The sequence below is a fragment of the Xiphias gladius genome, unplaced genomic scaffold (genome assembly GCF_016859285.1).
Source record: "Xiphias gladius isolate SHS-SW01 ecotype Sanya breed wild unplaced genomic scaffold, ASM1685928v1 HiC_scaffold_1472, whole genome shotgun sequence".
Taxonomy (NCBI): Eukaryota; Metazoa; Chordata; class Actinopteri; order Istiophoriformes; family Xiphiidae; genus Xiphias; species Xiphias gladius.
In genome coordinates, this window is record NW_024401802.1 from 208,160 (window position 1) to 232,335 (window position 24,176).

The 24,176-nt window shown below is 39.2% G+C and overlaps 1 protein-coding gene across 3 annotated transcripts in view; it reads right to left on the reverse strand.

Moving 5' to 3' along the window:
• The window catches only part of LOC120787382 (RNA-binding protein Musashi homolog 2-like), a 294,204-nt gene that overhangs the window by 66,326 nt on the left and 203,702 nt on the right, over positions 1-24,176 (reverse strand). For all 3 annotated transcript variants that reach the window (XM_040122984.1, XM_040122985.1, XM_040122986.1), the window contains exon 8: positions 13,521-13,603. In XM_040122984.1, the coding sequence (XP_039978918.1) occupies positions 13,521-13,603 (83 nt within the window). The remainder of the gene's footprint in view (positions 1-13,520; positions 13,604-24,176) is intronic.

A 24,176-nucleotide genomic window follows, 5' to 3' on the forward strand; every position in this document is an offset into this window, starting at 1 on the left:
ATGACCCTATAGATGAAGGTTTTAAATAAAGAGGTCATTTTTTTAAGGGGAGAACATCCTGAAATTCACGACACACTACATAGTCTTGTACAGGGTCAGAATCATTACTGTTGAAGATGGAAAGTTTCAGATGCTGTTAGGAAAGGGTACATCGATTTTTGGTTGAAAACAGAAAAGTAAGTGTTGACAAAGCCAGAGAAGTAATAAGGGTCGTATTAGAGAGGCTTGTTGGGTCACAGGTATAGAGGCTGCCAAGTGGCACTTTCTGCAAGTATATGGTATTAGAAGCTAAACAGGTGGAACTGCAGCATGTGCAGGATAATGTCACAAAATGTAAAAAAGGTGAATGTTGATTTTGAGAAATTTATATTGTCCAAGATTTCTCCAGAAGTAGAATGGGAGGCCAAGCCGTCAGTTATCAGGCTCCTCTACTGAGGAACCATCTTCCAGTTTTGGTTCGGGAGGCAGACATAAAATCTTTCTTTTTGTTAAATCTTACAGTTAGGGCTGGCTCCTGCTGGTCTTGAACAACCCCCTAGTTATGCTGCTATAGGCCTAGACTGCCAGGGGGCCCCTCTCTCCTCCTCTTCCTCTCCATCCAAACATTCAACATTCATATGGCATTAGTGCTCGTTACTAACTTGACTTCTGCTCTCTCCTGTAGTTTTGTGCTTTCTTGTCTCTCTCCTTTCTCATCTCGTCACTTTCTGCAGGTATATCTGGCCCTGGTGCTGCAGAGTCTGGATCTATGACTGCAAACCACCAACCTCCTCCATGATCCTGCCCAACAACCTCTGCTTCAATTATTATTATCATTACTATTATTATCTTTAGTATTATCAGTATTATTATTCACCCCATTATTATAATTATTAGTTTTATTATTAGTCTGATTATTGTTATACATCTTTATGTTGTACCTGTATGTGCTATTTTTTCTTTCCTCCCTCCTGCCGCCATAAACATGCCATGTTGCAGAGAGGTTTGTATTTGGCTTTAGTGTGGCAAACTAACAAAAAAGTAACATGTCCTAACAAAGACAAGCATGTACAAACATATTCCTAATCGCTTTTCCCACAGAAACAATGCGGTCTTACTTACAGGAGACTGTGTGGTAAATTAACCTCTGTTATGATGTGGCACTCTATAAATAAAATGGAATTGAATTGAATTGAATAATAGAACCTCTATGGGGCGTTCTTGCTGATAAAAGGAATGTACTTGCTATGATTGACAGGTATAAGTGGCAGTTAGAAGGCTCACAAAGGAAGATGGAAGCCCGGTTGTGGCAAGGGACGTTAAGCTGTTTGAAGATATAGAGAGACCAGATAGCACTGATTCTCGGTGTTTAGATGTGAACACCAGTACAGAGTTTGATACTCTAACTGTACAGGCACCAGAGATTCTAGAACATGTTTGACAGGCTTCTCGTGGAGGAGGCTACTTGAGATGTTTAATAGTAGTAATCTAAAGAGTATATTGCTTAACAAGCATTTACTATACTTTATGATGGGGAGGAGGAGGTGAGACAGGATACACTGGGAGATTTCCAACAGGGAACTTGTCTGTCAGTGCTGCAGACATGATGGGTTGAAGTGTAAAGTTCATGCTCATAGATGAATGCAAAACAAGAGGAATGGTGAACAAAAAGGAGTGCACTGGACAACTGACACTGTCACGAATCCGGCCCTGGTCCAGTTTATTTTGTCAATTATTCCCCTCTGTCCCCTTCTGCCCCCTTCCCACTTCTCCAGGTTTCTATAAAGCCCTGTACTCATTGCCACTCTCCATCCGCCCACCAGATTTACTCGTACATTCCTCCCTATCCCACTCAACTGACTCCCAGATCCACCTGGTCCTATCACCTATTCTCAATCACCAGACCTTCTCTGCCCACCTACACACCTGTTCCTATTTTTCTCATTTGCTCCACTTGTCCATTTTCACTTACCTGTTGCCAAAACATCTATCTTCCCTCACCAGTCATAGTTTTCCAGCCTTAATTCCAGTCTTTTTATCCTGTCTCGTTTGACCTGCTGTCTGTTTCTTTGCCTTTAAATTTTGCCTTTTGCCTACTCCTTTTAGCTTTGACTGTATTTTTTGTGGCTGCCCACAGTCGCCTGCCCTGCTTGCATGTTAGCCTTTGTTGTCATCACCATTTTCATTATTAAAGTTACTTCACTGCACCTGACTGCCCACCTGTGTGTCTGCATTTGGGTTGTACTTCCCTGTTGTCCCGTTTACCTAACAATGACAGAAATTCAAGAAAAAACGATTAAATTGTGCCAAGAGAATGAATGCCTCTACAACATTAATTCAAAGTCATACCACAACCGGACAGATACAAAAGAAAGAAGCTGGGCTACAGTCGCTGAGGCTTTGAACCAACCAGATAGGCAAAGATCATAGATAGCAGGCTGGCCACTAGCTAGGTCCAGCTGATTTATGTTACTGCTAACATTAACTTTTCCCTGATTGTAGTGTGTTGTGAAACATATGTGTCTATGACTGTATAAAGTCCTTTTTAGGACTGTGTGTTGTTTTTGTATGTATTATATGTAAATACTTAACATACTGTTAGTGCTCAGCAATAGTGGTGTATAATATTGCGTTACAATGGGAATTAGTGGGTGTGTGTGAAAATTGGTGTTTTTTGAGTATAAAGAGAGGGACCTGTATAGAAAGAAGCACAATGGGAATAGCTCTGTTTAGAGAGCGAAAGACATGTATATCAACAGGTAAGGGAGGGCAGGTGAAAAGATGCATAAATGTTGTGTGGAGACTAGAAAGATGTTGATGTCCATGTGTGGTGTATTAGGTATGGAGAAAGTGCAAAAAGGCTACTCTGCAGCATCAGTTTGGAAATGTGCAATCTCCACGATGGTATGGGAATCGAGAGGGGATAAATGGTAGTTCATGCAGGATCTTAAAATCAAAAGAATTGTTGTGAATTGTGAAAAAAAATCCAGGGCTGGTCATTTTAATTTTAAAATTTTCAGTAGCAGAGGTGAAACTGAGGTTGTCCTTCTAGATGACTTCCTAAAGAAGGCTGCTGAATGAGGCCCAGTGGGATTGGAGTGCCAACCTTAACAGCGAAACAAGCATGGATCCTGATGTCCGCAGAGCTTATAAAAACTCGTGTTTACTCCATGCCAGACTGAAACAAACGTAAGTACTGTATATCTCACCCTTGTGTACATATACTGAAAAATCTGAAACATAAAAACACCTGTGCATGTTGATGCTATGAAGTAAAATGTCCTGCAATAGGCTTTTTGGCAAGTCACATACTGTTTGAAAACTTTTGACTTTATCATTCTTATTGCTAATATGTGCCTTTACCGATTAGAATCAATTTGAAAATGTGACTTTTATTTACACATGCTCTCTGAATGCTGGAGTACCATCATCTTGTAATACTTTTGCAAATGTTCCTTCACATGTGCCCTTCACATTGAGCTCTACAACTTTTGACCTATATTCACAATGTGTATTTATAAATATGAATTTGTCAATATGTTACTTTATTCTGTTGAAGTTTGAAAATATGATGCTACTGAATGTAGCACTTTGTATTAAACTTGGATAACTCTATGAAACAAGTTATTTGAATCTTGTATTGACAAACTTGATGTTTATAAAAAAATATTAAATCGAATTTTACACAATTTTACACAGTTACATAAAAAACATGCAATGTAATACATTTTTAGCCAAGCTAGTGGCATGGCTCTGGGGGAGGGCAACGTTGTTCTGTTGGTTACTCAACCACTTTGGTCCAGATTGAAATATTTCAACTATTAGATGGATTGCTATGTAATTAAGTAAAAATAAACACTTACTTGATGACAAAAATGTAACACTGTCATTGTGAGCATGTGAGTGTGCTGACATTAGCATTTAGACACCTCTATGACAATGTAAAGATTCACAGAGCTACTACCATGGCTGTGAAGTCTTATTTAATTAACATTTATGTGTGCAGCCATTTTTTCCTCATGGAACCAGAACTGATAAATTAACAGGAAAACGGATTCTAAATTTTAGATAGCAAATGGACACATGTGGGGGTAACTTCCTGTATACTGGGGTTTCTTTGTTTTGATGCCGTGGCTTGAGGGGAGAAGCATATTTATGCTGAAGAGACAAAGTAGTCCATAAGAACATCTATTAGATCAGATTGGCACTCAACCAGGTAGTTGCGCAGGCAACTTTCCTATGGATATAAGAATGGTCAAAGGGACCACTCCTACACCAGTAGGCGAGGATGCTGAAGATGTTCCTTATAACCCTTCGTGCCCACGACAAGCAGTATTTGAAGATCTACTGGCCATAGTCCATCTGCCAATGCGGGAGTGACGCATCTGCAGGACAGATGGGGTAGGTATTGTCCGCCAAAAACATGCAAGGAAACAGAGTTTTGGAATTGCTGTTGGACATGCAGAAGTTCTTTATCCAGGGCTCTTTTAAGGTCTGAGTGAATGTATTAACCATCTGCATTTTCTGCCCTCGGTGCCCACATAGATGAGATGGCAGTTCTTATCCGTGACAACAGAAAATCTTTTATAGATCCTGAACGTGCTACTTCTATGTGTTGGCGGCTGGATATAAATGTGTTTTCTGTCCAGGGAGACCAAGTGCTGAGGAAACTGTAATTTCTGATGGAACTCTTGAGCAATCCTCTGCAACTCTACCTCAGTCCTTAGTGACTGCAAAAAACAATTAAACAGTTACAGTGGGTTTTTGTTCCAATTTAATCACAATGACCCAACATTCGATTGCAGATGCAACAACATCTTTTCAACTAGTAACTATGTAGCCAACAATTGCAGTCACATCATCCTTGTAACAAAGTAACAACCACTAATGATAATCTAAAAAAATATAAAATCTACAACACATTTAGCCACCAGAACACACTGGTAGCATATTAAGAACTATAATCTTGGATTTCCTGGTCCAATAGCAGTTTTTAAGTGATGTTATTCACAAGTTACTTTAGATGGACCTTTGCAGGGCTGTGTATGCAGATGCCCTTGCCTAGTATAGTGAGCAAAAACATCCAAACCTTCAGGAAATCACTGAGGTAAAATCTCTGCATCCAAGCCCTGCAAAATCCACCATTCGTTTGATGGAAAGTGATGCGTATCTAGCCATTGAGATAGTTCTGATTTTATCTGTGCAGGTTTGGAGATACCTGTCTCTCAGATGTCTCCACCTCAATACAATAAAATAAATGGAAAGTAGTTTGTGCTGCTCACAGCCTTGGTTACATAAAAAGGTTACATAAAAAAATACTTTGAATAATCACACCTTGCTGTGAAGTTTTCATGGTAGAAAATAATCCCCTACAACAATGTTGTGGCTGATCAGTGTATAATAATGAAGTCATACCAGTTGCTAAGAAACGTAGTGTAAAAGAGAGCCTCTCCTTGGCAGTGATAGCCAGTCTTATTCTGGTGTCCAGCTGTGAAAGGAGAGGCTCAAGCTTATCCAAAAGGATGCTGAAGTCCTTGGACCTCGTACTGAAGCCCTCTTGGTCTTCTACCTGTCACTATTGCAAACAAAATAGTTCAATTCAAACATATAAATGCCTGTGATGTAGTCATGATACTGTTTTACCACCGTAAGAAAATTGCTACCCTGCAATTGCATTTGTTTTGTGGGTGTAATCTGTACAACTGATTAGATTTAATCAGCTACTACTCAGCATTTGGCTGAATCTAGCAACATTGGTTTCATGCATTAATTATTTGGCATTTTTGTAAAACAATATATACATAGCTGAATGGACCAGTAACACTGCACCACATTATCTATGTCAGGTTTCACTAAAGTCTGCTAGCTTTACCTAGCCTAAAGTTAGCTTTTTAAAAAGTTCTCTCACCTCCAATTCACTCTTAGGCTATACAGACCGCGTTGCCCACGTCTCTCCATCCAGGATCTCTGCCAAACTATACACTTTTTCCTCTTTTTTGGCCTTTTCAGCACAAATTGCATTGGATACAAACAGTTCAAACTGTCAATTGCTGTCCATGTTTCTTTTGGTACATAAACACTTGAGAATGGGCACTGTTGCAGGATTTGTGGTATTGTCCTCCGCCAGAGTTTTCATTCATTACGCATCAGTCGTTTAGTGTGTTTAGTGTATTTACCCAGTCGTAATGTTTATGCTCCTTCCAGACTGTCAAAGATTGGAAATTGGGCAAAAACAACCTTTATGTGTGGCCTGTCCAGTCTTTGTAGGTTTCAGCTAGTCTTCAGGTGTTTCCCAGGTGTAATGCACTGCCAGTCTTGTCAAACTGATAGCTTCATGGAATTTCCCCTTCTGAGAAGACTGTGCTGGTTTAGGCCATGAAAAAATGCATATTTTTATTCAAAGTGCTGCATTTTATGACAAAATATTTTAAGTATGTTGTGAAGTCGATTCACATTGAGAATCGCTAAGCTTAAAATTAAAAAAAAATGTTGATTTGTTGTATACTGTATCTGTGTGTAGATGCACACTTACATATGTTGGTCACACGTGGGATGTGTATTCTACACACATACGATGAAGCAGTTGTGTGTATATTTAGTCCCTAACAACATATATTGTGTTAGAGAGCAGTGACTTGGAGTGAATGGTAAAAATGCTGAAACCAAAAAAATGACAATTTGCAGCTACTGATATACCATAATAAAGCATTCAGCCATCCATTCTCTACACTGCTTATCATGTCCTGGAATCCAGGGGAAACCCAGACCACACAGACTTGGGGAGAACGTGTAATCTCTGGGTTGAAAACCATGATCTTTTGCTTGTAAGCATTGTTGGATTGTAAGCAAAATTTTTCCCTGGGGCCTAACGGGTTTTGCTGTTTGATCCTCCGTTGACCCCACCACCACCTCTGCAGGATCCATTTAGTGGATATTACACTTTAGTGGATCAAATTCCCAAACAAATGTGCAGTTAGTCAAGTTAACGCAAACCAAAGTACTAACAGTAAATCTGGGGCTTTTAGTGCTCCTGGGGGTCTAGATTGCTAATACATCTTTGGTTGTGAGGGGTCAGTCCTAAGCTTGTACCAACCATGCTGTGTTTGCGTAGTATAGAGAACAAATTTCACTGGTCTTTGAAGAAGCTCTGTAATAGACAAAAGAGTTTATTGATTTGAAATGTTGACATAATGGTGATATTTGATAAAACGTCAGAGGGTCACTTCCACTTCAGATGCTGGCACTGTGACTAAAATGAAGGCTCAAGAGAGTGCATGTCCAAGAGTCATCTCTGACTGTTTCAGTATCTGTTGTTTATATATATTTTTTTAATTCCTTATCATTGCCATCAGCAACAGAAACTTATTGTTTCTCTCAGTGTCACTTACTCACCATTATTGCCATCTCCCTCTGTTTCTTCTTTTTTGCTCTTCTCACTTTATCTGGCTCTGGATTCTCTTTCTTTAAAGAATGAAGACTGAATATTTAATTACAAAGACAGGCTCTTTTCCACTTGCAGAGCATATTTCTTCCACTGATGTGGAATTAAATCTGCAATCAGCTCCTTGCAGTAAGATATAACCTCTTTCCCAGGACACCTAAGGATCGCTGTTCCAGTAAAAGCCACTGAAGAAGCAAGGGTTATCTGATTTGATGTCATAAGTCAACCCAGAAACTTGAGGTATTAGAGGGTACTCATGACAAGGTCAGAACAGTGGCCATGGAAGCCTGATACCAGAACTAAAAACACTTGTTTATGTTCCTTTTCTTTAGCTGTCTTGTTGCTTACCACTCCATCATCATATGTACTTCCCCTGCATTGTAGACTCTTGGTGTTGATCCACAACATTATGATCCTGGCCGGGATCAAGACTCATCAAATGAGTCATGCCATCACCATAAACTGATTGGCTCAACATGTGTGGACAAGCAGGCAACTAGAGTCAAAGTGCTACTTTCCGGAAAGCTTGCTATGTTCAGTTTTGAGCTGGTTTGTAGCTGTACCTGTGTACCTCTGCTCCTTTATCAAACCACGGTGGGCTCTCAGTGAATCAACCTGCTAACATTCAGACCTGGAAGCTGCCAAATATAACCACAGTGTGATCTTTTGGCCACTGAACAGCTCACAGGAGCAGTTGATGGACAAAAGCCTCCTTGAGACCCAAAGAAGAACGAAGTGTTGTTGTTTCACTTTCCCAACCCAAATCTATCCTGTCGATCCAGGGACCAAACTAGTAATCTTCCAGTCCCAAGCCTACATTAAGAAAGAATGAGAAGCGTTTTTTGTCTAGATTAATTGTACACAACACTGTACTACTGTAGAGCTGTCTGTGAAAACAATGTTCTGTTGTGATGAACACATATAAGCGCCTGCACTCTTTGCTTCTACACCACTGTTGTCTTGTCGTGTGCACAACACGGTGCGCACCCCTTACCACTGTGCCAATCGGACACATGAATGAGGTGATGGCTGAACGAAAGACATTGTGTGGAGAAATCTTGCAGCTGTAAACGAAAACATTGTGAACCACGATGTATGTTAGAAAGCTGTTCGCTACTGTGGCAACACCACCAATTTGTTTAAACACTTAAAAAAATTAGGAGAAGGAGAACTCTGAGCCGGAACAGAAAAGAAGGGAGGAAGAGGGAAATGCCTCAGACAGAACCCTCCCCACAGAGACAGAGAACCCTAGCAGAGTCTAATTTTACTGAAATTATTATATTAGTCAAATGTGATCTTCAGTATTGGTTTATGCATTTTCAAGCTATAATTGGTCATCTTGAGCTGTTATTTAGCAGACTGATTAAATATAGTCTTTATTCAGACATTCAAATTATATATATATATATATATATATATATATATATATATATATATATATATATATATTGCATTATTTTAATGCAATTTAAAAAGAAAACTCAGGGGAATGTAGCTCCTCCTTTTTTAGCTCCCATTCAATAGCTCCCCGAGTGCAATTGAATGTATGCTGAATTTTGAGGGGTCTAGCTTAGCTCAACTACTGGATGCTAATTGGATCACCAGCAACTCTACTCTTTAACATCTCTACATTCTTTCTCCAGCTACTTGACGACAAAAAACTGTGGCTAGACTCCTCCAGTTTTGTCATTCGCCACTTTAATTGGCAAATGGCACATAGATGAAAATTCCCATTCATCAACAAACATTACATCAACTGATCTAATGGTGTTGCTATAATAACAATATTCCCATTTTTGCCAATAATCCTTAAATGCACAAACTAGTAGCGGAATTTTCCTTTTCCCCAAATTCTGTGGATACTTTTGCATCAATTTGATAAAGAACCCACAATTTTCACTACGTTTTGCGATTGTGAATTAGGTCCAGATCTTTAAAAGTTTTCATAGCTTTCAAATTTGACTTAATTTCCTCAAGTTTCACACATAAAAGTCTTGTCCAAGCAAGTTTTGTGTTGCAGTTATACAGTTTTAAAGACTGTCCCGTTTTAAATACATTTACATCAATTGGTTTATGCTATTTTAACCAAATTTTTGTTGCAGATGTTCAGATGATAGCGCTGTGCTTCTCTGCACTGGGGATATTCTGCATCTAGGAGCCAAGACTTCAAAACATTTATATCTTATAATTGACTGCACATTTTTTCCCCCGTAAAACTAAGGCAACATTATCTGTGGTTAGGTCCCAGTCAGCACAACATTATCACTGGTCATGTCCCAGTCAGCAGGTGAAATTTTGTGTGGTTGGGGCATATTGGGCCGGGTTTATGAGCTAATAATATAAAATTTAGCAAAACTGCACTCGAAACTCCAGAAAATTGTCATAAATACCAGAATGTCCTTGACGCTCAAATCCTTTGCAACACGTTCTGCAACATTTACTGCAACCAATGGTATGCATACCTCCTCCTGTTTCCTCCCGTTTGTCATGAACTCTGTTCACGCACATGGTGACTCTTATGCTTTAAAAGTAGTTTAACTCATATACACGGATCAGTATATGAATGGTGTATACTTAACAGTATATATACTGTACCTATACACCAGTGTATGTCAAAACAATGTGCTTCTTGCTATATTTTATGTTATACTTCATCAAATGTTTTTTAAGGAACCAAACTAACAAGCCCACTTAGGTGCACCTTCATTGTCCTCACATACACGACTTTCTTCATTGTCCTCACATACACGACTTTGAGTTTTAATCTGTGTATTGGCTTTCCTTACTCCTTTCCCATATTGCACAGTATATGAAAGAAGCATAATAAAACCATTTGCAACGCCTCTTCCTGATATTTAGTTCTGCAGTAGGCCAGTACTCTTGGTTTTTCACAATTCGTTTGGGAAATTGGGCTTATATTATTCCATTTTGACAACAAACAACAAAAGTAAATTTAAAAAAAAACACTGCTATTCCTTTACTGAGGAAGTTAGAACCTAGTATTAATGCCTGCAAGGGCTGGGATTCTAGCCTGTATTTCTTCTTCTTCTTCTCTCTCTGTTTCTCCATTACCCCTTCTTCTTACCTGCCCTCCCATGCTGGTGTTTACAATGCATGCAATTCCCCTGTAGCCCAATTTAAACCAGGCCAGTCGATGAGTGATATGGAAGGAGGATTGGGGCTGAAGGCTCTCTATGGGGAGATATTGACTAAAATGAAAAAAATCATGATCAGCACTGTTGAGCTCCCCAAACAATAAAAGCATGTGATGTGCTATCATGTGAAAATCAATAGCTAGCCTGTGAAGGGCCTCTTTCTCCTGTCTGCAACTTTGGATGATGGCAGTTGCATGCTGACTCGGTGACAATAATAAGAGCAGGGGAAAAGAGCTCACATTGACAGCAGCATGGGATCATCATATGATTAAGAAGAGGTAAGACCATGTGTGGAATTCTGATGTGTGTGGGTGGCTGTTGCTATATGTGTGATAAGATCTGTTGTAAGGGAATCATATTGTTTTGAATAACAACAATTACTAAACCGATATTGAGAGCTGTGAAGGTAAAAAAAACAGTCTACCCACAATGAGTCAGTTTAAAACACTCTTGCAACATTTTTGTATTTTATCCTAAACTTCTAATGATTTTTTTTTTGAGACGTGTTCATAGGAGTGTTACAAGTCACCTTCATTAAACTCTACTAAACTTGTTGTAAATTGCTTGTTTCAACCTGTTCATGAGGAGGTTCGCATTCATGAAATTTATTGTTCTCTGCTTGTGGACAAGTTTCATTCACAAAAATATCATGAAAGAGTTAAAAGAAGAACTGCACAGGGTGGTGCTTCAAATCATCCCGTCAGAAATCAGCAGATGGAAACATAACAGATGTAGCAGCGTCAGTTGTTGTATTAGAGGACTCGAGACAATTAGAAAATGTTAATACAGCTGGCAGCAATGTGTCCAAAGAGCAGCGCACTGTGACAGAAATAAAGAGGGAATAGTTTGAAATGAAGTTAGAGCGAAGCAGTCCATGACTTACAGTAAATGGAAGGCAGTTGAGGGGACATGAAAATCATGGAGAAACAAGACAAGGATATACTAGCCTATATATTGAATGATGTTACCATGTCGGGTATGGTAGAGGATGATTCCCCCTAAAAGCTACCTGCATAGGAACCTGAGGTAGCTGTCAGAGTGAGAGACTTTTCCTAATAACTAAACTAACTAGTAACTAAAGTTGCCATGCCAAAATATGTCAGGTGCCATCCAACACAATTTGAAATATAGATTCTTAAGAAAATAACTACTGACAAGCTTTTGTTTAGCTTTTCATCAGCAAATGGAGCTTGTTCAGCTGTCATTGTGTGACCGGCATATGGAACTTTGGTCACATCATAAAAGGTGCTCATATGGGGTGAGATAGTACAGACAGCTAAATGGTCTGTGGTGTCAGATATAAAGGTTTTGAATGGTTTGTGGTAAGTGTGGACTGCTTGTGACTTGAAGACTCTGGTTAGATGTTCCGACCATCCAGCCATGTAAGAGAGGGCTGCTTCTGGCGGTTCGTGTTGATTTAGCAGTCTATGCTCCGGCTTTAAAGGGGCACTGCACTAAGTTTAGTCCTGTAAAAGTCAGGGTATCTCGACCTCTGTTGTTTTGATGGGTGAGGGTTAGAGTAGGCCATTTTTTTATCCCTCTCTTATCAGTTCTCCAACTTAATAGAAGTGCAATACCAAATTGTTGAAGTATCCCGTTAAGTTAGAGTGGAATTCTAATCATCAAGTCCTTGTACCCATTTAGCTCTGAGTGCCCCCCAGATCTACTGCACCTCCCACTTTCTATCCCTCTCCTCAATGACAAGATGTTGTGCTCTGAGTAGGATGGTCCTCCCCACTGTAATGTCGTAAAATTGTAAAGTGGTGACTTGTGTTCAAACTGAGATATTGGTTTTGGGGAGTGGGTTTCCTGTACACTGTGGTTTTTATGCTCCAATCAGCCTTCACATACTGATGAAAGCCCCAGGTAGCTGAAAGCTCCAACAAAAGCTAATAAGTGAAATTTAGTCTTTCATTTATTTTACATTTCTGATAATATGCTAGAGTTAGTCAAACGGGAAATTTTTATTTGTGGTCCCTGAGCATATACAAAATAACTGTAACTGTCAAAACTTTCAAAAGTTAGGATGATTTCATTAACCCCTGTTTCTAAAGTCAAGAATGAACTTTCATGTCTAAAATCAAGGTGGTGTTTGGAGACTTATGGCTGCACCAACCAAAAACCCTAACACGAGTGGTATACTTTCATTGGTGTTTGGTTTGCTATTGGCAAAGTAAAACCACTAGCAAAGCTTTCATTGCAAGTTTATTTGTAATGTCCCATTGAGAGGTGAGGCTTCTTTTTTCTTTTTTCTTTTTGGCTCATTAGAGACTGCTTGATCACAACAAGGTGAACTTGCTTATTTGCAAAGGAAAGATATATAACATTATGGTATTTATTTATTTATAATTTGCAACTGCTATTTTTTTCTTTTACTAGCCATGGATGGGGTAAGCAAGCTAAGGTTCTGGGATAAAACATTAATAGGCAAAAAAAAAAAAAAAATGGATAATACTTTGAGCATTTAAGCCGTCAGCTGAATGTTAGGAGCAGATACACTAACCATAAACTGGGACCTTCTGCTGGGGCCCTGTGGCCACTGTGACCTTTTTTACCTGTGCAATGACAAACCCAGTCTAATTTGCAGATCATCCTAGCGGAGAAATTGTACATGGAGACAGAGGTAGGACCAGTTTGTTCTGCCCTTTTGTCTGCTTGGGGATCATACACACAATTTCATGGTTAGTGATCGGTTGCACGGAACAGACAGCTGACCTCCACTTCCCTCATACATCAATATCTCTGTGGTGTAGTTCCAAGTGTTAGTGAGTGTGTGTGTGTGTTAGTGAGTGTGTGTGTGTGTGTGTGTGTGTGTGTGTGCGTGTGTCCATCCTGGTCAGTCCAGTATTAGTTTCCACCATCATTTTCAATGCTACACTAGGGAAAAATAAAATATTAATACAGATCTGTCCCAGAGATTCTGATATGTGATGGGAGCCACTCACCATTTTATTATTGATCTCATGAAAATGGATCTCGCAGACTTTCTCCACCACATCCTCAATTTCAAATGTTACAAAGCCAAAACCTGCAGAGGAGACAGAGGGGTAGAGAGATAATGGAGACGAGAGAGAGGAGGCAAGAAATAGAAAACAGGGGAAAAGGGGACACTTGGTCATAATTGCACAAAAGCATGATCTGCTTACACCTAAGAACACTCATTTCTATTGACTAAGAGGTGGAAATGGAGCCTTTCACCTCACACAGAGCTCTTCTTCCTCAGGTTCACTGAGTCCTAGTGCAAAAAAAGCCCTGCCGCGATCAAAACCATACACATCCTGCAACTGGACTACAATGTATTTATTTAACATGAAGGAAAAGCAAAATGAAACAGCCATGCAGACCAATAAAAGGCCTTACAACGGTAAATATGATGTGCTTGCTTTATGGGTATTTCAGTAGAGAAGCTAACCAGTTTAGGCTTGATCTAATGGAAGAATTTTTCAGTTTTAGGATAAGCTTCCAAATCAACACTCCGCGGTAAATTGGGAGTGCAGTAATACAGGGTAACATTAGGATTATCTAGAATTACCTGATCATTTGCATAACACACAGGAATATTTGAGAATCAACAGACAATCAACATTGTTGGTTGAATGCAGTGCAAACACACAGTGTATTCCTTTTTTTCCCCCCTTCATGCCCCGGCTGTAAAACCTGTCTTTTCTACATGTTTGTATTGTATGTGTTCTTTACTTCTGTCCCTCTGACAACCAGGTTGGCTTTAGAGAGTAACTTGTGTACTGTACAGTCAATATATATTGCTGATCAACAGACTGTGGTCCCAGTCGGGGGGCTCGAAATATAATTTTACATTAATACTAGGCAGCGGGGTAAATGTTGAACTGTTCCGGCTGGGCACGGGCACTAAAGCATTTGCGAATGAGAGAGATAAATTCATTTGATTTCATTTTATTTGAATTCATTTTTAAATCAGTGGCTGTTTTTACAATTTGATGTGAACAGCCGTACCAGGTGCAAGTGCATCTACCTTCCAGCAGCTACTTGATGCATGACCATGACTTCGTTGAATACTAATTCAACACGTAACATAATTTGAAAGTATTTTATTGTAAAACCTCCCTGTGAAACGCTGAAAGTAGCACCAAGATTAGCTATTACCCAGGTTTATTGGAAATTACATTTAAACCATGTGTTTATGACTGTTACCATGATGTCGAAGGTCCAATACACCTGCCGCTGGTACAAGTTGTATCCTAGGTCATAAACAAATGACCTATATGGTCGTTTAAGTTGGAGTAAGAGTTTTTTTTTTTTGGCTGTGTGTATCTGCGTTAGAGCAGACTGATAGGAGGGCAGACAAACAAACAGCCAGCCTCAACAGCCTCAATTGTGTCTGAATTTAACAAACAGACAAAGATTCAGCTGTAGAAACAGACTTATTACGTCTAAAAGCTCATTTTAAGTGTATTAGTGATAGAATACAATGCTCCTTGAGTCAAGAATGCATCACTCTGTATGATGATCTCTCCTCTCTTCTAGTTGCTCTGCCGTTACTTTCCCTGTCTGCAGTCATTTGACAAGCATGCACATACTTGTAAAAATGTAATTATGATCCCAATTACACGTTTACATGGCACAGAAATTGGCATTCTTCAGCAGTAATTTACCTGGGTAAATCATGTTTCTCTAACACCCTACCCCTATGGAGACCAGGTTTTTTATTTACGTGACATTTAAGAAATCAGCTTACTGGAAAAAGACGACCTCAACCTAGTTAAGTACATGTAAAAACACTGAAAGCAAGGAGCTGAGTACCTGCAGCATGAGCTGTGATTAAAGCAACTCAGCAGTTTATGAGGTCTGTATGTACACACAATAAACCTACCTGACGACATGTGCCTACATACATATTCTGTCTGCCCTCAGGTCAGAATATGGTAATCACTGACTGGAAGTTCCACAGCAAAAGAAGAACCTATTTTGCATTGAAACATGCTTTGCGGAACTCCTGCTGCCGCTGGTTATCCAATGACAATGATCCCCCACGTCTTGTGCTTTAACAGGACTGTCTTTAATAGAAGTTTTGGCAGGTCATCGAGATGTCCTGTAAGATCTACTACACACTGTAAATCAGAGCAAATCCATTTACTATCTTCAGTTCTGTCAACAAATCAGATACATAACACACATACAGGTCTGATACAACAAAGGGCTTTATTGGAAATGTCAGCTCATCTCTTAAAGTAGCATCATAATATACATTGACCTAGCAGTGTACAGTACAGTATCACCACAGATCGCTGTAAAAAAGTAAGCACTTGGTTCTTACATTTTATGGAGGGAATCATGGGTTTTGAAGATTTGCTGTATGTTTGCGAGTTATAATGTGCAAAATTGCTGTTGGTTACAGCATTGCCGAGTTGAAGCCACCAGGGTGCCATACAGGTGGCAGAGACCAGCCAATCCTAACCCATATACAAACCCATGGCCTGCACTGTTTCTCAAGTCTCTACTCAGATTTTGACAGTAGTTTGCAACGCCAAGACTGTACTCTCAGAAAAAAAACCAACCACATTCTCAAAGTGAGCGAATCTCTACTAGAGAGACGAATACTGTTCTTCTGAAAGATGTTCCCTCATTTAATGTTTTGATGATGGTGTTGGAGAGTGCTGTCTAACACGTCGGTCCAAAATCTCCCATGGGGGTTCAACTGGGTTGAGATCTGGTGAATGTGAAGGCCACAGCATATGATTCACATCATGTTCATACTCATCAAATCATTCAGTGACCCTTCATGAACTGTAAGGAAGCATCTACATTCAGAATGTGTCTCCACTTCGTTTTCAGGTTTTATTAATTAAAACCCTGTTTGTTGTCACCTGTCTGCGGGTGAACTGAGAGCAGTTACACAGTCACCAAAGACAGGCTTATTAAAATGAAAGTGTCTCTGTTTCATGAGATGAACAACTGAAAAAGTTGGCCCAAAACATGCACAATGTAGACAGGAGGTAAGATGTCCCTGGTAAATGTCAAATTTGAAGTTCCTGTGGTTTAAGTTAGAATATAGACCATGGTTCTTCTTGACAGCTTATGCTGTATCATTTCACAATACTGTGCGAGTGTTTCATTTATATATTGCAAATTGCTGGACATCTTTTTAGTTAGAGCCCTTGTTGGACCTCATGTCACAGAACCTATAGTAAAAGTGGAACATGTGGAATCAAGGACTGAACATTTTCATTGCCTAATAGCAAAACCCTAATATTAACCCTGACCTTACCCATGAAAAAGATAATGAAAGGTAATAATAATAATAATAATAATATAATAATTTAGATCACTTTACATGAAAATTTTAAAAAAGATCATAGAGAACTAAAACACAGTCATGGGATGAGCCAATCTCTGATTTTGTTATTTGGTGAAAAAGAAAAAGACAAAGTATTGCTATGAAATGATGGGCATTTACTTAATGTATGATGTTATAAAAATTGTATCAGTAATAGCAGTTAATATCTTTGAGCTTTGGGGATTCATAAGCTGATTTAAATTTTTATTGTTTAAACTTAATGTACAAAGCAATTTCAGGTGAACATAATGTAGCCGGAGTATTCACTTGTTTTGGTGGTAGATTAGAAGGACAGGTAGACGTAAAGACCTGGTACAGATTTCTGTAGCAAACAAAGAAAAGAAAAAAAAATCAAACCCCTCCTTTGCCTGCCACCTCCACTGCTCCTCCTCTCCTCTGTCTTATCAGTACCCCAGCCATCACTTCTGATATCCAAAATATCAGCTCTCAAGAGCAATTTCTCAGTGAGTACCACAGCCAACGTACAAAGGCCACAGTGGGTGGCATCAACAGAGAATGGACTGATGACAGACAGGTGTAATCTGAGCAGCAGAGAGAGGCAACTGTATAAATTCATTACATTATAAATGTGCACATTGTATTAAAAACTTGACTGCATATTATTTTTTGCATATACAGTATATAATAAGTGATCACATTGTGAGATGGCTATTGTGCTATGTACTATTTCAAAGGCAATTTCAGGCATGATCCCCCAGTGACTTCATATCCATCACAACTGCCAGTTGTGCTTGTTAGAAGAAATGAGTGTGAACTTTAGTGGACTTTAACACGTTGAATGAATTATGTCAAAATGAAGTGTTTCTGTGAAAACGCAGAAAACCAGAGAATGGGTCTCTGGGTAACACAGTTCTGCTGACATGTACAACTTGAAAGTCTTTGGTCCTTGTGCATCAGACCAATTGCAGACTAGTTGAGCAGGGAAGATCCTATGGTAGCCTTGATATTTTTTGTCTAGTCCTCATTTTGTAGTGTGTATATGTAACAACTTGTGGCATATACTGCTACTATGTATCAATCATAGCAAATCACCTGTCATTTCCTAAATTTTAAAAGCGTTGATACATGGTGGTGAATGAATGATGAAATATTATTCAGCATTTTAACAGATGAAGAGTTAGCGGATGTTACTGTTAAACATAAAACCGAACAATTCAACAGACTATAACAATAGTTCAGAAACTCAAACAAAGCCTCTAAAAAATGAGTACACTAATAAGTGAAAAAGAGAGCCATAAAATACATCCAACTTGCCAGCATGATGTTGATTGAAGTATGGAACTGAGCAGCCAATCACAGGCTACCCTGCAGGAAGCAAATCATGCAAGTGTGTCAGCACACAGCACAAAGCGTCAGCAACAGAGCAAAGAGCACAAACAAATAAAATGTCACTCACTGGGACCAGTAGCGCATCAGATATTTGTGGCTTGGGAAACTAAGGGGGAACTTATTTTCTGATAGCAGATGCTAAACATTTTGTTCTTAGAAAACAAATATGATAACTAAATATGATAACAATAATTACTGATAAGGGTCTGGTGTTTTTCTTCTGAGGTCCATTATATCAGATAGATATGCATGCCCCTGCTTTTGTGAGCTGTGGACTGCCAGGTGAAAATCAGTAGAGAGATTATCATCACCTACTCCATTATGACGTGACATTGGCAAAACTGCATCTTTGTCAAGAAATTTGATGCTTTTGGGATTCATGAGCACTCTGTTTAGCATCGCAAGTGTCAAGTACAGAAGACACCAAATCACTGGACTTTTTTGGCCCTACGAGCTTTTGACTGATCACTTACATAAGTCAGAGTGGCACATGCAGCAGGGGAAGTTTTCTTTATTGCTAACAGTAGTAGAATGCTGGCAGGCCCAATGTCTGTCTGCCAGTCTTTTTTCACTTCAAATGCCTTTGCAGAAAGCTCATGTTCTGTCTGCATCTTGACCAATACATTGCAAATGACTGATCTAGAGAAGAAACTGTACAGCTGTTGTGCCATTGCAAAAAACTCCTCAAGTAGTTTCAGATTTTGCATGCAATTAGCTAAAATGAGTCTCAACCTGTGGACATCGCAGTGGATATAAAATGTTTGTGGCACCGCTGTTGCACACAGACATCAAAGATGCCCCTTTGTAATACTTGGCAATACATGTGTTTTTTGTTCATATTACACTTTGATAATGTTTGTGCAACTGACAGCAGGAAAGACTGCGCATCCAAGCCCTCTGCAGGTAATATGACCAGGAATTCTTCATCAAGGTTCAAAACTGCATTCTGCATGTTATGGTGTACACAATAAGAACAGATACAATAACAAAAAACAATTACAAACACAGTAGCAGTAGTAGTAGCAGTATTAAGTTAATTAAAAATGAGTAAAGTGCAATCAGTGAAAAGTTTTGTCACATGTAAGGATGTGCTTTATTTCATTAAAAACTGTAAAAAAAAAAAATACTTCCAACAATAAAAAAGCCACCATACCACATACAATGAAGTTGTTTAGTCCTTGTTGTACAACCTGTTTTACTTGAGTACAGAATAGTTTTTGTTTTTTGTCTTTTTTTTACCATGTGGTGCAAGTTATTGAAACTCTTTTAACACATAACAGCTGGCAAGACTGATTAGCATTGCAGTCCGGTATCTCACTCACTAGTGGAGCAGAGTGTAAACCACTCTGTGAATCTGTTTCTGCAGGCATTAAAATAAGCCCAATAAGCTATTGCTTGGTTGTCATTTGTATTAAATCACAAGATATCTGCATGAAGTTGAGCTTTTATCATATTTCCCCTCTATTGCTGCTGGGCACATGCTAAATCTCTGTAGCTCAGCGGGCATCACCATGCTAGGTCACATCACAATGAATAGCAGCCAACATTATAATCTGTATGTGTGAATGGCCCATTAGACAGTCCTGTGGTTCTGGCGAAGATGGTGCTGAATATTTTTCTAGATGGCTAATGGCAGGACCCCTCTCAAAGACTCCTCTCACGTCTCCAGTAGACTGTTCAACCCATTGCCATCTGGAGAAAAGGTTCAGCAGTAGATTTTTTTTGCTACTGTACTGTCAAATCTTTTGAGAAGCTCCAAAAGGTCACCACAGTTGGTTCTATATTCCATGTCCATCCGACAACTGTTGGACAAGCGGTACACCTTAGTACTTACTAACTACTTAATTATTGTATGTCAGTATGTTTTGTTTAGCCTTAGCACGACCATCATTAAGCTTTGTTGAAATGCTTGAACCTCTTTTTGCCCGTACTTTATATTCAGGCCTTAATTTCAGGCATCTATGCTGAGCAACTACTCTTGCCAGGGTACTGTGCATAACAAGAGTGAGTAAACCCTCTTTGTAGAGATCCAAATCTCCAAATTGGGTGAATCTTGACTTAAAGTCATGTGGCAAGTAACAGAAATGCTTGCAGAGGGAGTGCAATCTTCTCTTGCACTCTCATTTTCAGCTTACAAATAATCTTCAGTCTCCAGATCCCTCTTTTCCTGAGATTCTTCCCTTGCCACTGCTACCTCATCACCTACAACTTCCTCCAAGGTAGTCGTAAATTTCTCCATATTGCTGCAATCACAGGAATTTTCTGAATCACAACTTCTGCAGCACACTCCCTCCCTCTCTCCTAGCTCACATCATGTAAGACTTGCCCTCTTGAAATTGACAAACAATCAAAGGAGACAAATGACAACTTGTGACCATGTTGCCTCTATGGACTGCAGACTAAACAGCTTTACCAATAAGACATAACACTATTGAAGTGCCTGTTGTACCCCTCAAATTTCACCTCCTCTACACAGGTCCCCTGACTAGTTAGTTGTAGTAAACCTGTTTCTCTTCCATTTAGAGCAAGCATTTAGAGCAAGCATTTAGAGCAAGCATTTAGAGCAAGCATTTATAGCGCGTAGCTGCTTTTGACAGTTAACAAAATCCCAGCAAATACAACTGTGCTGTTGTAAATAATCCACATGAAATCTTTTGTGATACGCAGTATCTTGGTGTAGGTTGACAAAGATTAAGCCATGCTGGATCATTGGGGATTGTCATGCAAACATTAGAAAGCTGAGAAACCAAGATAAAATCAGGGCCACACTATTCACTCCAAAGACCTTTTCGAGTTCTGTACCTGTTGTATTTTTTTTTTTTTTTTTACAACATTTTAGGGAAGATGTCAGGTTGGAAAATTGGGCATAAAAAGACTCCTAACAATAAAATCAGTGTTAGTTTCTTTAAACCATGACCACTGGCTATGTCTAACTTTAAGCAAACCGATCAGAAAATGCTCGTCGTTGTAATGGTCGTGTGGTTATTTCGGTTTGTTTTAGTTTTTTTTTTCTGTTCTGTCATTTAGATATAAAACCCATCCCTTTGTACATTTACTGTATATAAAACTAATTTGCAAAAGAAAATCAGTTTGGAGCTGTCCAGATTACTTTTTCTATTGACGTAATGAGGAAATGTTATTAAAATATATAGTGAATCACTGGACGTAGGAGTCGTTTACAACATATTTCATTTGTTTTCTGCCAGAATATTCTATGTTGCAATGCATTATCCACCGTGTAGTAACTACCATTACTACATTTTTATTTCAGTGTTTTTTTTTTTGGTTATCTTTAGAGACTCACAGTACTTGATTAAGGTTAGGGAAAGATTGATTTAATACAGAAAGGGTTGGCACACAACACATTTACCTAAACCCAACCACATATGGAACGTATTTAGTGAACCTGGACTTTGGAGTCAGGGTCCTGAACTTTATACATCCACCATCATCCATTATTTCTTTTTGGTATTACTTAAAAGTGTTCCACCCTATTGTGAAAAAGCTGCAAGTTTGCACTTGTGCTACTCCACAGCATGTGTTACAGTATAATGTCAGCTTTGCACATGTAAACCCACTACAGCACTGCAGCTCTGGATGTGATGCCACATCCCATTGAGATTGTACAGTACACTTGACTGCAGAAAAGCAAAAGAAAGCAAAAGAAAGCATTGTTTACATGTTAAGGAAAACTCTATGTAGCCACACAAGTTCATTACGGCTGTGTGTGGCTGTGGCTCAGGCAGTAGAGCAGGTCGTCCACTAAGTTGAAGGTCCGTGGTTCAATCCCCGGCTCGTCCAGTCCACATGTCAAAGTGTCGGTGGACAAGATACTGAGCCCCAAATAGTTCCTGGTACTTCATTGGTGTGTGAGATGACATGTACAGCTGCATGTCATCATTCAACTTCTGGCTGTCGAGGTGGTGTCCAGCAAATAATGTGGGCTTTGTAGATAATTGCTGTATTTTTTTGGGGAAGACCTGGTCTGATAAGGAGAGACGGCGTACATCCCACTTCGGATGGAGTTCATTAGTAGACCTAAACCATGACAACTCAGAGTTGAGACAAGGAGGCAGAATTGCGGTCCTACACGCTTCTCTGTGCTTCCGTTACAGCAGACACCAACCCAAACTCCCATAGAGACTGTGTCTGCCCCCGACTAGCTACATGAATTAACTCAAAAATAAACAGAAGAGAAGTTGTACACAGAAACCTAATAAAATTAAACCACCACTACAGAAGTACAACAAAATAGGAGAATTAAATGTGGACTCTTAAACGTTAGATCACGCCCATCCAAACCTGTAATTAGTAAATGATCTAATATCAGATCATTATATTGATATATTTAGTCTCAGTTAAACCTGGCTGTGTCATGATGAATATGTTAGCCTAAATTAATCCACTCCCCCGAGTCATACTAATACTCACATTCCTCCAGGCAACGGCAGATGAGGTGGAGTTGCAGCCATTTTCAATTCAAGACTATTTATCAACCCTAAACCTAAACTCAATTATAACTAATTCGAAAGCATGGTTCTTAGTCTAAAAACCACCCTAGGTTTCTTTTCAGCACTGTAGCCAGGCTGACAGAGGGTCATAGCTCTATTGATCCATGTATTCCTATAGCTCTCATCAGTGACAACTTCATGAGCTCATTAATGATAAAATTTTAACTACTAGAGACAAAATTCACCATATCCTACCTTCAACCAGCACCAATTTATCTTCAAAAACAGGAACCTTAGAAACAGGTGTAAAACATGATATATATTTTGATAGTTTTTTACCCCATCAATCTTCACCAACTAACTTCAACAATTTCTTCATCTAAACCATCCACCCCTCTCCTAGACCCCATCCCAACTCAGCTGCTTAAGGAAGTGTAATCCTTAGTTGGCACGTCTTTCTTAGATATGTTCTAGTTATTTAAAGGCTATGTCCCAAAGTCTTTTAAAGTAGGTGTAATTTAACCCCTTTTTAAAAAGCCTACTCTTGATCCAGATGTTTTAGTCAACTATAAACCCATATCCAACCTTCAGAAAGATCCTTCAGAATGCTGTCGCCAACCAGTTCTGTGACTTTCTACATCAACAACAATTGTTTATTTTGAGGATTTTCAGTCAGGATTTAGAGTGCATCATAGCACAGATAAAATTGCATCGGACAAAGGACTTATGTCTGTACTTGTCTTATTAGATCTTAGTGGTGCATTTGATACCATTGACCATCATATCCTATTACAGAGACTGGAACATTTAATTAGCATTAAAGGAACCGCTCTAAGCTGGTTCAAGTCCTATTTATCAGATTGATTTCAGTTTGTGCACGTTAACAATAAATCCTCAATATTCTCAAAAGTTAGTCATGGAGTTCCACAAGGTTCTGGGCTTGGACCATTTCGCTTAAATTATATATGCTTCCTTTAGGCAATATAATTAGGAAACAATCCATAAACTTCAATTTCTATACTGACGATACCCAGTTGAACTTGCCTGATGAAACCAATCAATTTGCTGAACTTCAAAAATACCTTACGGACATAAAGACCTGGATGACCAGCCACTTTGCAAAAGCTGCACAACCAACCTGCTTACCCAATCCATGAATAAAAACAACAAACACCTTGGATTTGGGAACATACCCCTCCCCCCATCACACTACTTAACCCAGCCTGGAACCAAAAATATACGAAGACAAGAGCTACACATAAAAAAAAAAAAGACATCGCTCTGATCATTGCCATCTGCCTACCGCTATCTGGAGATGTACACTAATGTCCAATCCAGCATTATAGTTATGCATGTTTTGCTGAGAAATTCAGCCTATTGACTGTGTTCAAATTGACCTTGCTGGTCACGTTCATTGTCCGAGTGCTGTGGAGAGACCCAGGGCCAGTCCATGCCGGAGAACCGGTGGTGACCATCCATGCCTTTCA